This window comes from Alexandromys fortis, unplaced genomic scaffold (assembly GCF_014885135.2).
Source record: "Alexandromys fortis isolate MF-2015 unplaced genomic scaffold, M_Fortis_MF-2015_v1.1 scaffold_19, whole genome shotgun sequence".
NCBI lineage: Eukaryota > Metazoa > Chordata > Mammalia > Rodentia > Cricetidae > Alexandromys > Alexandromys fortis.
In genome coordinates this window covers 2,109,403-2,124,719 of record NW_026067890.1, presented here as the reverse complement: position 1 = coordinate 2,124,719, position 15,317 = coordinate 2,109,403, and the positions used below count along the sequence as shown (strand labels likewise).

The 15,317-nt window shown below is 40.8% G+C and overlaps 1 protein-coding gene and 1 long non-coding RNA gene across 3 annotated transcripts in view; one reads left to right on the top strand and one right to left on the bottom strand.

Annotated features, from left to right (window-relative positions):
- The window catches only part of Rtca (RNA 3'-terminal phosphate cyclase), a 20,313-nt gene extending 5,465 nt beyond the window's left edge, over positions 1-14,848 (top strand). Inside the window, exons 5-10 of one of the 2 annotated variants that reach the window (XM_050148874.1) lie at positions 814-955; positions 2,829-2,953; positions 4,665-4,723; positions 9,244-9,338; positions 10,793-10,897; positions 14,453-14,848. In XM_050148874.1, the coding sequence (XP_050004831.1) occupies positions 814-955; positions 2,829-2,953; positions 4,665-4,723; positions 9,244-9,338; positions 10,793-10,897; positions 14,453-14,554 (628 nt within the window). In that variant the 3' untranslated portion in view covers positions 14,555-14,848. The remainder of the gene's footprint in view (positions 1-813; positions 956-2,828; positions 2,954-4,664; positions 4,724-9,243; positions 9,339-10,792; positions 10,898-14,452) is intronic. The other variant, XM_050148792.1, reaches the window with a different exon arrangement.
- LOC126505806 (uncharacterized) overlaps positions 1-15,317 on the bottom strand; it is a 32,267-nt gene that overhangs the window by 2,952 nt on the left and 13,998 nt on the right. The window lies entirely within an intron of this gene.

Sequence of the window (15,317 nt, the reverse complement as noted above, 5' to 3'; positions counted from 1 at the left end):
TTTTTTTGGTTTTTTGAGACAGGGTTTCTCTGTGGCTTTGGAGCCTGTCCTGGAACTAGCTCTGTAGACCAGGCTGGTCTCGCACTCACAGAGATCCACCTGCCTCTGCCTCCTGAGTGCTGGGATTAAAGGCATGCGCCACCACACTCGGCTAGAAATCTTATTTAAAAATAGAAAATTTCTATTTGGACCGTCTTTGGATGCATTCACACTTATTCTTCATCTGTTGGTACCTCTTTGCAGCCATACTTATAATCTTAGTAGATTGTAAACTACGTCATCTCCTAACTACTTGGAGCATAGCAGTTCTCAGCATCTGCAATAGATGGATAGAACTGAGGTAAAATTTTGTTAGTGTTGAGTGGTTATGTATTGATGAGCTATTAATCTGAGTGCCTGTCATATGTCAGCTCCGATTTTAAGCCTGGAAGACAAACCAGTAGAGCCGGTGTCACAGAGTATACTCTCAAACAGCACTTTGAATAGTGAGGAAAATGTTCTGCCCTGTCTTCAGTGGTCGTCACTGCCCTGTACCCATTGAGCCCCTGAAATAGTCTCATGTCGCTGGGACGATGATTTCTCTTTGTCCTGTGGGTTGAACCCAGGGCCTCGTATTCACATGCTAAGTCACTAGTCGTGTGTATCTTCAGACCACAGAGTGGACACCCGAGACTGCAGATAGGAGTCAGGCCTTTCCGTGTATCTCCACAACTTACATATCTTTTGATATCATTCCTGTGACTGCAATGTGTTGTCAGACTTTACTTTGTCATATACTCAGTTATGGAGAGGTATTTGTTCTACTTTTCCTAGGGGCTACTACCCAAAAGGGGGCGGTGAAGTTGTTGTCCGAATGTCACCAGTTAAACAGTTGGACCCGATAAATCTGACTGATCGTGGCTCTGTGACCAAGATTTATGGGAGAGCTTTTGTTGCTGGAGTTTTGCCACTAAAAGTAAGTTGTCTTAGTGCTCTTAGAAGTGTATGGACACCTTGATAGTGCTACAACATTCAAGTTTTTGAGAATACTCTTTGTTTCTTTCAAAATAAGAGTCTCAGACACTTTGAGGTTTTGTTTGATTTTTTTTTTCTTCTGGGGTTTTTGTTCTTGTTTAAAGTAGGGTCTTTTGAATAGCCCAGGCTTCCTGGAACTTACTGGGTAGACCAGATGGTCTTGAACTTTCAGCACTCTTCCTGTCTTTACCTCTAAAATGTTATTATTTTGTTTTTTCTAAAGGGGACTCATGTAGTTCTGATGTAGTTGATGGCCTTGAATTTACAGGCCCAGGAAATCTCAGGATTCATGTGAGCTGGGCAACACACTCCCCCCCCCTGAGCTACATGCCCACCCTGAGAACTTTTATTTTTAATTGTGTTTATTTCTTTTGTGTGGGTAGGGACCAGGGCACACGTGTGGAAGTAGGTGGCAGCGCATGCCACAGTGTATATGTGTGTGTGTGTGTGTGTGGAGACAAAGGCTAGCCCACGGGAGCCGTTTTACTCCCTCACCATGTGATCCCTGGAGCTCTGACTCGTGTCACAGGCTTGCCAGCAGGTGCCTTTACCCACTGGGCCATCTCAACCAAGGTGGCCCAAAAAACATTTATTTTGTTTGTTCTGTTTTGTTTCAGATAGGGTTCACCATGTAACTCTGACTGCCTTGGAACTCACCATGAACATCAGGCTGGCTTCAAACTTAGAGAGTTCTACTTGTTTCTGTCTTTCAAATAGTGATTTTGAAGGTGTGCCCCATCCTGCCTGGCAGAATTTTTTGTTTTGCTTTCTTTTTTGTGGCGATATTTTTTTATGCTATAACAGATAAAACTTGCCTGAAATTCCAAGTGCAGAGCTAAGCAATAGAGGCCAGGCAGTGTTGGCACACACTATTAAGACCAATTAGAATCTGTGCTATAGTTTTTTGTTTTTAAGCTTTGTTGTTGTTTTGTGTATGTGTGTGTTGTAATTTGTTTGTTTGTTTGTTTGTTTGGTTAGTTGGTTGGTTTTTCAAAATAGGGTTTCACTGTGTTGTATAGTCCTGGCTGTCCTGGATCTCACTCTGTCCACTAAACTGGCCTCAAACTCACAAAGATACCCTGCCTCTGCTTCCCAAGTGCTGGGATTAAAGGCGTCCACCACTGCCCAACTTTTGAACTTTTATTATTTTTGTGTGTGAGTATTTTGCATGTTATATGTTCCATGTATATGCAGTGCCTTATGAGGCCAGAAGAGGGCGTTGGATCCCTTTGGGGCTGGATTGGCAGATGGTGGTAAGCTGCCATGTGGGTGCTTGGTATCAAAAATGGGTCATCCAGAAGAATAGACAGTGTTCTTAACTGCTGAGACATTGCTCCAGCCCCTAATTTATTTTATCCTTATGTGTATGAGTTTTCCCTTCATATATGAATGTGTACTGCATGTGTGCCTTGTGTCTGCAGAGGTCAGAAGAGGATGTGAAATCCTCTGAAACTGGAGTCAAGGGTTGGCTGTTAGCAACCGTGTGGGTGCTGAGAACCGAACTCATATCCTCTGCAAGAACAGCTTTTAACTGCTGAACCATCAGATCACCCCAGTTCCCCAGAACTTAATTTGGATGTCTTTTCTTTTACATTTTTCTTAAGTCAGAGCTCTCTCTGAAAGTTTTTAAATGGTGCATGGAAAAGCTGACTATGTATAATTTTATAGGATTGAAAGCAATTGTGACAGCCAGAGCTACACAACACACCCTATCTCAAAAAAACAAACCAAAAGAGAGGGGGAAAAGGTTTAAAAACAAATTGTCCAAATAACCAGTGATGAATTCATTTTCCTTTTCTGATTTTCCAAAATAGGTAGCAAAAGACATGGCGGCGGCAGCCGTGCGCTGCATCAGAAAGGAGATCAGGGATCTCTACGTCAACATCCAGCCTCTGCAGGAGCCCAGGGACCAAGCCTTTGGCAACGGGAGTGGAATCATGTGAGAGCATGGACTTAGACATTTCCTGACGTCATTACCCATCAAAGAGTCGAAGGACTGTTGCTCAGTTTAGGGTTCTACAACATATTTGTAAGGGAATTTCCACCTAAAACAACAGTTTAGTGAATTAGTGTGGTTATTTGACTGAAGCTTGGTGTCACATGGCTGTACTTCCCAAACTCACGAGATAGGGGTTGAGAGTCAGAAGTTTGAGGGCACCTTAGGCCTAGGCTGCAGAGCATGTTTGAAGGCAGCCTGGGCGCTTTATTAAGCTACTGTCTTAAACGTAAGCAGAACACCAAGAAAATGGGCATTGTGATTTTGTTTCCTAAGGTATTTTGTACTTTGTAGACGTTTATCTGTGGATCCCGTGATCATAATTCAAGTAACTCCAGATAAAAGTACTTGGGAAAAACAAGTTTCTGTTCTAAGTGTACAGGCATTTTCCCCCTTGTCATTCCTTAAACAGTGCAGTGTAATGACTGTACAAAGTGTGCACTTTGCAGTACGAGTCTAAGTAATCTAGAGATGATTCAGAGTGTTTGGGAGGACATGCCTACAAGTTTGATGCCAATGTTACCTCAGTTCTCTTTTGTTTTTTGAAACAAGGCCTCACGTAGTATAGTCTGACTTTGAACTTAGTGTATGTTGAAGGATCTCCTTGAACTCATGATCCTCCTCCCTCCCTTCTGGGAGGACAGGCGTGTGCCACATGCTCAGCCCGTTATTTGGTTTGTTGAATCAGATCTCACTCTGTAGTCCAGGCTGGCCTCAGATGGTCGGTAATCCTGGTGTCTCCCCCGCCCCAAGTGCTGGATTACAGGTGTGAGCTAGTTGATACGATACTGTTTAAATAAAGGACTAGGACATCCTTGATTTTAGTATCCTCGTGTAGATCCTGAACTCCCCATGAATACCGAGGGACAATTGTAGTGAACTTAAATTGTTGTTGTTTTTTAAGATTTATTTTAGTTACATGCATGTGGGTGTAGGCATCTATGGAGTATAGAAGGGGACACTGAGTTCTTAGCACTTGTGAGTTGCCCTATGTGATGCTAGGTACTGAACTTGGGTCCTCTGCAAGAGCAGTTTTCTTAGCCACTGAACTCTCTCTCCAGCCCCCTGAATTTAAATATTTAAGCTAATCAGAAAGTAATCTTTGAAACTAACGCTAACAGAAATATTTCCAGTTTTTTAAAGATGCCTTAAGTATGAAATTAATATACAAATACTTAGTGTGGTAATGATGTCTTTAAGTTACAAAAATCCTTTAATTGATGTTTTTGAAGTGTAGAAGCACAGTGTTTTGAGGATACTTACATTTCAAGTCACCTTATTCAGAAAAGTACAAAGGTTAAAGTAAGCGCTTGCTGTCTTTACAAGTACTGTGTAATAAACCCTGGAACAAAGTCAAGTCTGCATGAAGACCTTTTCATTGCAGATGACCATAGGGTGCTTTCTAACACTGAGCTGGTAATGACCTAGTTAGTGACAGAATACGTGTAGGGGAGGGGGCGGCTTTCTTTACATGTGAGTACATTAGAATCTGCAGACTTTGCCCAGCGCCACTGTCTGGGAGGAGTTTCACTACTGCAGTGAGGTGACCAGATTTAATTTTGCCTGTTTAACAGTAACTAGCCTCTTGTGTTACATTGATGTAAAAGTTAAAGTACTACTGTGTGGGTGATTACCTTCTCTTCCTCCTGTGTAGCATTGTTGCTGAGACATCCACTGGCTGCTTGTTTGCTGGATCATCGCTTGGCAAACGAGGTACAGTGAAGGAGCGGGGTCTGTAATTCCCACTGTCACTAAAAAAGTCTCTCTTCAGGGTAGACTTGAGAATGATGAGTGACATTTTAAAGATAGCACCAACTATTAGAGTTAACAAATTCTTCGTTTCTCCCAACTTTGTATTTTGAGAAAATGTCCCTAGGTGCACCAGTTGTGAATATTTAGCTACGTGTTATGTACATTTCTGAACTGTTCCAGTGTTCATTGTGGGTGCCATGCCTCAGTCATGAACTGCAGCAGGCATTCCCAATACCCTCAGATTCACAGTGTTAGCCTTACACCCGAGGAATTTGTTACACAGACATACCAACACATTAACTTAAGCAAGTTGCCTAGGAACAATGTTGAATTTATATAGTATTGACCTATCACGGTTATTGACTCTTTTATTCTACTTTGTTACTTTATTTGGTTTTCTTCCGACAAGGTCAGCCCTCATTGGCCTGTTAATCACTGTGTAGCCCAGCCTGGCAATTCTGCAAGTGCTGGGATTGCGGGCATGTGCCACTGTGCCCAGCTTAGTTTGTCTTTAGTACAGAATTCTCTGTTTGCTTTTTCTTTTTAATTCTCACGATACTGACATTTGGAAAAGTTCAGAACATTTTTCTCAACAGAGTTCCTCATAGTTTGCATTTGTCTGGTTGTCTTATGCTCGGGGCTTTCCTGTGGACATTGTGTGTACTTGATTATATATATATATGTATATGATCCAGTAAATGTAAAGATATAAAATACAAACAAAATTATCTTATTCTGAGCTTTTAAGAAATTTTTATCTGGAGCCACAGATTTCTTTTAAAGAATATAGAATTTGACTTTTATTACTTCTGATAGACTTATTTTGTATTCATCTTTGTACCAAAGACTTAGAATGTCTAGGAAAGTAGGAACCAGACGAGCCAGAGACGAGCTCACAATGATTAGGAACCTGATTGGATCTTGGTGCTTGGGATTTGTTGTTGTGTGCAATGATATCTTGCCCTGAAGCCCACGTTGACCTCAGACTCAAGCCTTGCCAACTTCTGGGCTCAACAGTGAAAGACTAAACTTTAAATGGTTGCTCTGAGAATGTCACCTGTTCTTTTTTTTTTTTTTTTAATATTTATTTATTTATTATGTATACAATATTCTGTCTGTCTGTGTGCCTGAAGGCCAGAAGAGGGCGCCAGATCTCTTTACAGATGGTTGTGAGCCACCATGTGGTTGCTGGGAATTGAACTCAGGACCTTTGGAAGAGCAGGCAATGCTCTTAACCACTGAGCCATCTCTCCAGCTCCTCACCTGTTCTTTTTTAAGATGATACTGAAAACCCTTCAATTCTGATGAGATTTTCTGTGACTAATTATAACTTGTGCAAATCACAAGTTTTAGATTGGAAGCTGAGGTATAGCTCTGGGTTATAGCTTTGTCATAAACTAGCCTTAGATATTTTTCTACGCATTTGTTTCCTAGTCTTTATGGAAGGCTGTATTATCACAACACAAGAAGGAAGAAATGAATGATTGCAAAGTTCCTTGCAAAAACAAAAAAACTGGCCTTATACTTAATTATTTAAAAATTAATTTTATATATGTGTGTATGTGTATGAGTGTTTTGCCCACATGTATGTCTGAGCACCACTTTTGTGTCTGATACCCAGGGAGGTCAGAAGAGGGTGTTTGACCCTATGGAACTAGAATTACTGTTGTGAGCTATCATAGAGGTGCTGGGAATTGAACCTGGGCCCCCTGAAAGAGCATTCAGTGCTCTTGATTGTGTATCCTTCTCCAATCTTTGTTATTTTGGTTTTGTACTTGTTTTTCACAATCCTGGGTAAGCTACGGCCTCACACATGCATTGAGCCACGCCCCCAGCCAGCCCTGAGTAGTGTTTGTAAGCAATGCATACCATGGAGCACATGGGAGGCCAGAGGAGTCTTTCAGGGGCCAGTTCTCCATTTTCACCGTGTGGGTTTTGTAACTTGAACTTGGGTCATCAAACTTGGCCGCAGGAGCCTCTACTGACTGAACCATCTCACTGGCTCCATAATTAGTATTTTTTTTGTTATTCCACAAAATATATTTTAAAGTTAATCAGTGAAAGTGACAAGGAAGGTCATTACATATTGGTAAAGTAAGAAACCCAACAAGAGGGTGTATAAACACATATTCATGTCACATTGGTGTACCCAATTTTATAAAACAAACACTACTAAATATAAGAGAGCTCCCCAGTACTTAGGGTGATTTCAATACATGATTATTACCTATAGACAGGTCATCAAAACAAAAGTAAACAGTGAAACCACTATATATAAATAACTGGACTGGACTAACATCTACAGAACATTTCAAAGAACACATTCTTAACAGCAGCCCAAAGAATTTGTTTTCAAAATGTTCACTTTTTTAAAATTTGTTTTTATTGAGCTATATACTTTTCTCTGCTGCCCTCTCTTCCTCCCCCCTCTTCTTCTACCCTCTCCTTTGATCCCCATGCTCCCAATTTACTCAGGAGAGCTTGTCTTTTTCTACTTCCCTTGTAGGTTAGATCTATGTATGTGTCTCTTAGGGTCCTCTTTGTTTTCTAAATTCTCTGGGATTGTGAATTGTAGGCTGGTTTTTCTTTGCTATATGTCTAAAACACTTATGATGAGAACAGCTAATTTTTGACAAAGAAGCAAAAAATATAAAATGGAAAAAAGAAAGCATATTCAACAAATGGTGCTGGCATAATTGGATATCAACATATTGAAGAATGAAAATAGATCCATGTCTATCGCCACACACAAAACTCAAGTCCATATGGATCAAAGACCTCAATGTAAAACCAACCACACTGAACCTTATAGAAGAGAAAGTGGGAAGTATGCTTGACAGAGGTGACTACTTCCTAAATATAACCCCAGCAGCACAGACACTGAGAGCAACAGTTAATAAATGGACCCTCCTGAAGCTGAGAAGCTTCTGTAAAGCAAAGGACACAAGTCAAGAAGACAAAGTGGCATCCCACAGAATGGGAAAAATTCTTCACTAACCCCACATTAGACAGAGGCCTGATCTTCAAAATATACAAAGAACTCAAGAAATTGGTCATCAAAAGAACAAATAATCCAATAAAAAAAAAATGGAGTACAGACCTAAACAGAGAACTCTCAAAAGAGGAATCTAAAATGGCTGAAAGACACTTAAGGAAATGCTCAACATCCTTAGCCATCAGAGAAATGCAAATCAAAACAACTCTGAGATTCCATCTTACACCTGTAAGAATGGCCATGATGAAAACCACTGATGACAACTTATGCTGGAGAGGTTGTAGGGTAAAGAGAACACTCCTACATTGCTGGTGGGAGTGCAAATTGGTACAGCCCCTTTGGATGTCAGTGTGGTGATTTCTCAGAAAATTAGGAAACAATCTACATCAAGACTCAGCAATGCCTCTTTCGAGTATATACCCAAAGGATGCTCAATCATGCCTCAAGGACATGTGCTCAGCTATGTTCATAGCTGTTGTCTGGAGGCTTCTGTCCTGCCTGGTTTCCGCTGTCATTAAGCCCCAAAGAAATCACACAGAGGTCTATATTAGTTATAAACTGATTGGCCCAGTATCTCAGGCTTCTTATTAACTAACTCTTATAACTTATATTAGCCCATTATTCTTGTCTATGTTAGCCATGTACCTTTTTCAGCGAGGCAGTCACATCTTGCTTCTTCTGTGGCTGGGTCACAACTGCAGACCGAGCTTTCTTCTTCCCAGAATTCTCCTGTTCTTGTCACCCTGCCTCTACTTCCTGTCTGGTTGTCCCACCTATACTTCCTGCGTGGCTACTGGCCAATCAGCATTTTATTAAAATACAATTGATAGGGTACAAACCATTGTCCCACAGCACATAGCAGCATTGTTTGTCATAGCCAGAACCTGGAAACAACCTAAATGCCCCTCAACCGAAGAATGGATAAAGAAGATGTGGTATATTTACACAATGGAGTACTACCTGGCAGAAAAAGAAAAATGGCATCTTCATATTTACAAGCAAATAGATGAATCTAGAAAATATCATATCTGAGGTAACCCAGACCCAGAGGAACAAATATAATATGTACTCACTCATAAGTGGCTTTTAGACAAAGCAAAGAAAAACCAGCCTACAATTCACAATCCCATAATTAGTGTTTTTTAAGCAGGGACAAAACAACCTACGTTTCCTCCACTTGTTCATCGACACATTGGCATTTCTCAAGTTTCAGAAGATTAGATAACGTAAGATGCTTCCCAAAAAGTGTATTGGTTAATTAACATCCAGGGCCTAAAAAAAGGTACCTCAGTGCCAATTGGGATGTACCATTTAAACTCTGGGATAGAATTTTGCTCTGTAGCCCAGGCTGGCCTTGAACTTGGACAGTCCTTTGTAGGTTCTCAAATGCTGGGATTTGAAGTGTGTGTCACCTTATTAAGTTCAGTTAAACTTGATGACTTGGAGTAATTTGTTATTTTCTTTATTATTACACCTGCTGTTTTAGGTGTGAATGCAGACAAGGTTGGAATTGAAGCTGCTGAAATGCTATTAGCAAATCTTAGACATGGTGGCACTGTGGACGAGTATCTGCAAGACCAGGTAATGACAATGACACTTTCAGGATCAAAACCATCCTTTCTGCTAGCTTTGAGCATAATTATGTGGAATACAAATTTCTTTAATTGTGGTATCAAAATCCAGACACTTCTGTCTCATTCTCTTGGTTTCAATGCAAGGTATATCCAATCTAGATATGTCTTTACTGGAACGTTTTGTTTTTCTTTTATTTTGAGATGGGATCTTGCTTTCTAGCTCAAGCTAATTTGGAATTCTCAATATGCACTTTGCCTCTTGAGTGCTGGGATTACAGATAAGTGTCACCATCCTTGGCTTAAATATAGTTTTTTCACATGCTATTTAATTATAGAAAGTCCTATTCCAATCATTGAAAAAGTTTTCTTTAGAGTTTATGTTCCTGGAATTTCAGTGCCTGCCTTTCTCGGCCTGGCTTTAGCACACCTGCCTTGTTCTCAGTCTGTCTTCGCTTAGTTCTGGAGTGCTCTTTCTTCTTCTAGCCGCTTTGCTAGCTAGTTGCTGTCGTCTTCTTGTCAGTTTTAAAGTGCTTGAGGCTCATGTTTTCTTACCTGTCTTTCCTTCCTTGGTTACCTTTTCCAGTCTCATGACTTAAGTACCAATCGAATGGTGACACCCCCAGATCTGTCACTGCGCAAACCTGTTTATGTGCTCATTTATTGTTTTCCTGTGCCTGTCAATACCTCTACTAGGTTATGTCACCTCCTCAAACTCAGGAGCAGACTCGCACTGGGAAGTGCTCTTGAGTGTGTACCTCCACTCTTCTTTTGAGGCAAGGGCTTTCTCTAACCTCATATCCACCGTTCTGTCTCAGCCTCCAGAGTGTTGGGCTCACAGGTGTGCACGCCCAGGCCTGGCAGAGATGTTTCTATGTTTCACTGTCTGTGTGTTTTCCTTTCTACCATATCTTTCTCCCAAGTCACCAGTCCCTCTCCTTTTAGGAGTGTGCTCTCAGGCTGGCTGGAGTCTTGTGGTTGATCCTCAAAACAAAGAAAAAAGGGAGAAAGAAGAGGGGGGTTTCTTCAGGATTTCTTGACCATTTTTTTGGGACAGTTTTCCTTATGTTTGGTCATTTCTTTCTTGCCTAAGTCCATATCCCCAGGATTCTATAGTCTCCATTTGCCTTTTAAAATGCAATTTTAGAAGAGTAGAAAGATTTATCATGTATGCCAGCTTGCAGAAATATTTGGTCTAATAAGTATAACAGTGTCCAGCTCTCTATTTTATTCTGAAACATAAAATTTTAAAAGTCAGTCTTGCTAAACATGTATTAAGTCACAGACTCTGGTTGACACACAATCTCTGTCACCATCTAAAACTCCTGGAAATGTGGAAATTATTCTTTTAATTTCTTTTTAAAGCCATTTTGATTTCTAGTAGCATTTTCCTTAACTGTAGAATTTGGAATTCTAAATCTTAGCATATTTGTAAGATTTTTCTTCTTTGTTCTTTTTTAATAGCTGATTATTTTCATGGCACTAGCCAATGGAATTTCCAGAATAAAAACAGGACCAGTCACACTCCACACACAGACTGCTATACATTTTGCTGAACAACTAGCAAAGGTGAGTGTCCTGTTAGAATGACTAACTGGGTTAATAAGCAGGAAACCCTGTAATAATCATGATTGGTGTTGCTCGTGGGCTCCCTGCATGGTTGGCTGTCAGCTCCCTCAGCACCATCTCTGTGTGGCTGCCTATGTAACCATGGTGAGTGCCTGTGGGTAAACTGAGACGGAGAGTAGATTGTTGGAGGTCTACAGCTCCTGTTCACAGCCTGGGTTTTGAGCACACCAGGAGGACATTTTTGAAGGCCTGGTGGTTCTGCAGCCATGAGTGAAGACATGCTGCTGTTACTACTGTGTGAGCTCGTGTTTACACCTTTTCTTCAGGACTCTTCACTTTAAAACCAATGTTAATTTCTTTGTGGAGCATCTACAAAGTATTTTTTCTGGCTAGTAAAGCCGTTGTTGTGTTTTCTTCCTTTTCAAATTACCTCTCACTGTGTCTTACTGTGAATACATACAGCTTCTTCTTTTCCTTATCCAGTACCATAGCATAGTTTTATTTTGGGATTTCTTTTTATTTCTTGCATGATTTTAGTTTAGTTTTATTGAGTCAAGGTCTCAGTCTGTATTTTGGGCTGTCTTTGAACTTCCTAGGTAGACCAGTAGTACTTGTGGCCCTCTGGCCTCAGCCTTTGGAGTGCTGGGTTACAGCAGGAGCCACCACACCCACATGTTATATTCTCTGTAATATAGTTCTGTAAAATTTATGACTCAGATTTTATGAGGTTGCTGACTTTTTTTGAAATTATAAAGTAGTTCACATTAGGCATGGCAGTGAGCATCTGTAATCCAGCATTTGGGAGGCAGAGGTCAGCTCTGTTTACCTGGCACATTTCAGTCCAGCCTAGGCTATAAGACATGACTCTTTCCTAGGGCAGTGCTGGCGCATGCCTTTAATACCAGCACTTGAGAGGCAGAGGTGAGCACATCTCTGAGTTCCAGGACAGGCTCTAAAAGTTAAAGAGAAACCCTGTCTCAAACACACACACACACACGCACACACATGCACACACACAAAGATAGTAACTCTTTCAAAACAAGAGCAATAAAAAGATTATAAAATATCTGCATTGCATTCTCTAAAAATATTTTTTAATTGAAAATAGTTATTTTCATACAAAATATTCTGATTATAGTTCCTTATTTCATCTCCTCCCAGATCCTCCCCACCGTCTCATGGTTCCAACACAACACCTTTCTTAAGGAAACAAACAAGCAAATAAAAAGACAAGAATAAAACAAAATGAACAAACTAACAAACAGCAATAATAATATAATAAAATAATAATAATAATAACAAATAGAAAAGAATAAAAAAGAAGCAAAGAGCACAAAACACACACGCACCCTAGAGAATATCCTTCATGAGCCAGACATGGTGGTGCATGCTTAGAATTCTAGTACTTGGGAGGAGGATCATAGCTGAAGGCCAGTGCCAGTGCTATATAACAAGACCCTGTGTCAGATGCCCTCTTCACTTCCTCTGTCACCAAAAATAATTCACTAGCAAAGGTGAGTGTCCTGTCAGAACGACTATCCGGGTTAATAAGCAGGAAACCCAGTAATAATCATGGTTGGTGCTGCTCGTGGGCTCCCTGCATGGTGGGCTCTCAGCTCCCTCAGCTTCCGTCTCTGTGTGGCTGCCTGTGTAGCCAGGGAAATAAAGTATCACAGCTGGGAAGGTGCACAAAGCCCGTCACCCCGCTTTTTCTTCTTTACAACTCTTCGCAACTTCTACTCTAGTTTTGGTAGTTGCCATTGTAAGAAATAGATGGGTTTCAAGAAAAGCCTGGTTGGGAGAATTGAAGGCAGATGGTATCTGGTGACAGTAGTGAATTAACTATTTTATAATAGCCTTGATCCCCTTGTTTCTTGCTTTTTGTCTTTTACTGTCCTGGGAATCCAAACCAATGATTTGTGCATGTCGGGCAAGCATCTGTCACTGAGCTTCATCCTATTAGTATTAATAGTTTTAAATTTACCTTTATTTTATATTTATGAATGGTTTGCCTGCATTTATGTCTGTGCCACATTTGTGCCTGATTCCCTGGGAAGCCAGAAAGGGGTGTCTGCTCTCCTGGAACTGGAGTTCTAGGTGATTCTCTGTGTGGGTGCTGGGATTGGATCAGGGTCCTCTATAAGAACAGCCAGTGCTGTTGAGTGCTCAGTCATCTCTGCAGCCCGTGCTGTGTTTACAGCTCCTACTCGTCTCCATCGTAGATGGGTGGTCTTAACCAGGTGGTATCAAGTTTTATAATATGTTGTATATTAACACTTAAGTACGCTTAACTGAGTAGACACCCCTGAACTGGGGTGTTTGTGACTCTTGTTTGTAATTCATCTCTGTGTGTATGTGTGTGGGTTTTTTTTTTTTTTTTTTTTTTTTTGAGACAGGTTTCTCTGTGTAGCCTTGCTGTCCTGGAACTCACTCTGTAGACCAGGCTGGCCTTGGACTCAAAGGTCCACCTGCCTCTGCCTCCTGAGTGCTGGGATTAAAGGTGTGCACCGCCACACCCAGACTCTTTGTTGTATTTTAACTGGGTAATTTGGGCCAATATATCTTTATTTTTCTGTGATTCGGTACGACTAAGTCATCTGTAAAAATATGGGACTTGAACTAGATCTTTTAGGCTTTGTAAGTGTGGTTAAGCATAAATTTGAAGTGATTTCCCTCTTACTTGTGTTTCATATTTTCATGTTTGTAATTTGAAAAATGCAGCCACACATAAGAGTTTGGCTCTGTTGCTCTGTGTTCAGTGTGTGTTCATTCCACAGTGACTTTTAGATGCCTGCTTGTACAGCACCCAGTTACATAAACAGAAACTGAAAGCTTGTGAAGGTTGCTGGTCAGTAAGACCACAGGATGATGGTTCCAAGTTGCATTTTAGAGACTCCTAAAACTTTAGGATTTGAAATCCCTTTGCCAGAATCTCAAACCATTTGATTGTTTTTACTTACATTCAGTTTTATTAAACGGAACTGCATTTACCTAAAACGATTCTTCCAGAGCATAGAGACAAATCACATATTTCAAAGCCAGCTTCAGCTAACAAGTGAGAACGAGAGCCTTAAGCTCAATGATGGAGGATATTAGTCACCACAGCCCTCTGCCCCACCTACCCTTCTGAACTAGCGTCTTGAATTATGTATTTAGAGAATTAAATTGGCAGGAAAAACTTAGAGCAAATAATGTCATATCTGACAGGTAAATGATTCAGACCTGTGTTTCAGAAAAACAGAGGGGAAGAGAAAATGTGCCCGCAACAGTCGATGGCGTAGAAGCCACACTTGCCACGGCTGCACGTGTCTCTGTGCTCTTAGTCAGTGGCCATGGAGGGGAGCCTGATTCCTTTGTCCTAACAGACAACAGTCAACAAGAACCATGGTCCTCAGACAAAATAAGCTACTGAATTTCTTCACAAGTCACTTGATTTTTGTTTGTGCCTTCTTCAACAAATGGATTTGATGTGAACTCTCTTTCCTTAACTTTGAGTTCTAGGACTGTGCCTTCGTCCTCTACATGTGTCCTTACATACTAATATTCTGCTTCCAGGCCAAATTTACTGTGAAGAAATCAGAAGAGGAAGAAGATGGCTCTAAAGACACTTACATCATTGAGTGTGAAGGGATCGGGATGACAAACCCACATCTCTAGGGGATCTACTCCCTACTGCACTAACTGATTTATACGTGCTGTAGCACAGAGCCTACGAAGGAAGATACTGCAAGGCTTGGCTGACTTTGGGGATGAAGTGCGTTCAGTTGCTGAGACTACTTCCTCGTGGTTGGCACAACTTGATTATCTTCTGAGATGTAAACAGTAAAAGACAAAACTTGCTAAATATGATAGTAAATTTCAATATTAAAGTATTGAAATCAAATGCTGCTTATACCCAAATATGTGCTGCGTCTTCTCTCTCTTTTTAGTGTAATAAATTAAGCAAGGGACACAGATTTGATCTGGAATTTGTGTGACTAATGACCTTCCCTGCAGTTTCACTTTTCGTAGTTTGAGCTACCTAGGGTCAACTTTGGTCCTGAAATATTAACTAGAAAACTCAACATAAATAACTCATCAGTTCTGAATGCACCTCCTTTCTGAGTAGCATGATGAAATCGTATACGTTCTGCTCTCCCACCTGTGGTGTGGATCATCACTTTGTCCAGGATATCACTATTATGTATGCTGCTTACTTGCCCATTACAGACTTAGTAGCTGCTTGCTTATCAGATCAATAGTTGTAGTATTACAGTGTTTGCCTTCAAATGACACTGGACCTGATGAGGGCTCCAGTGTGCAGGAACAGCTGAATTGACCATTCAGGTGTACCCCAAAGAGTGTTTCCGTCAAGTTCACGGCACATCATTGTAACCCTAGCAGGTTTGGCCACATTCGTCCCAAACATGTCTGTCTTGGC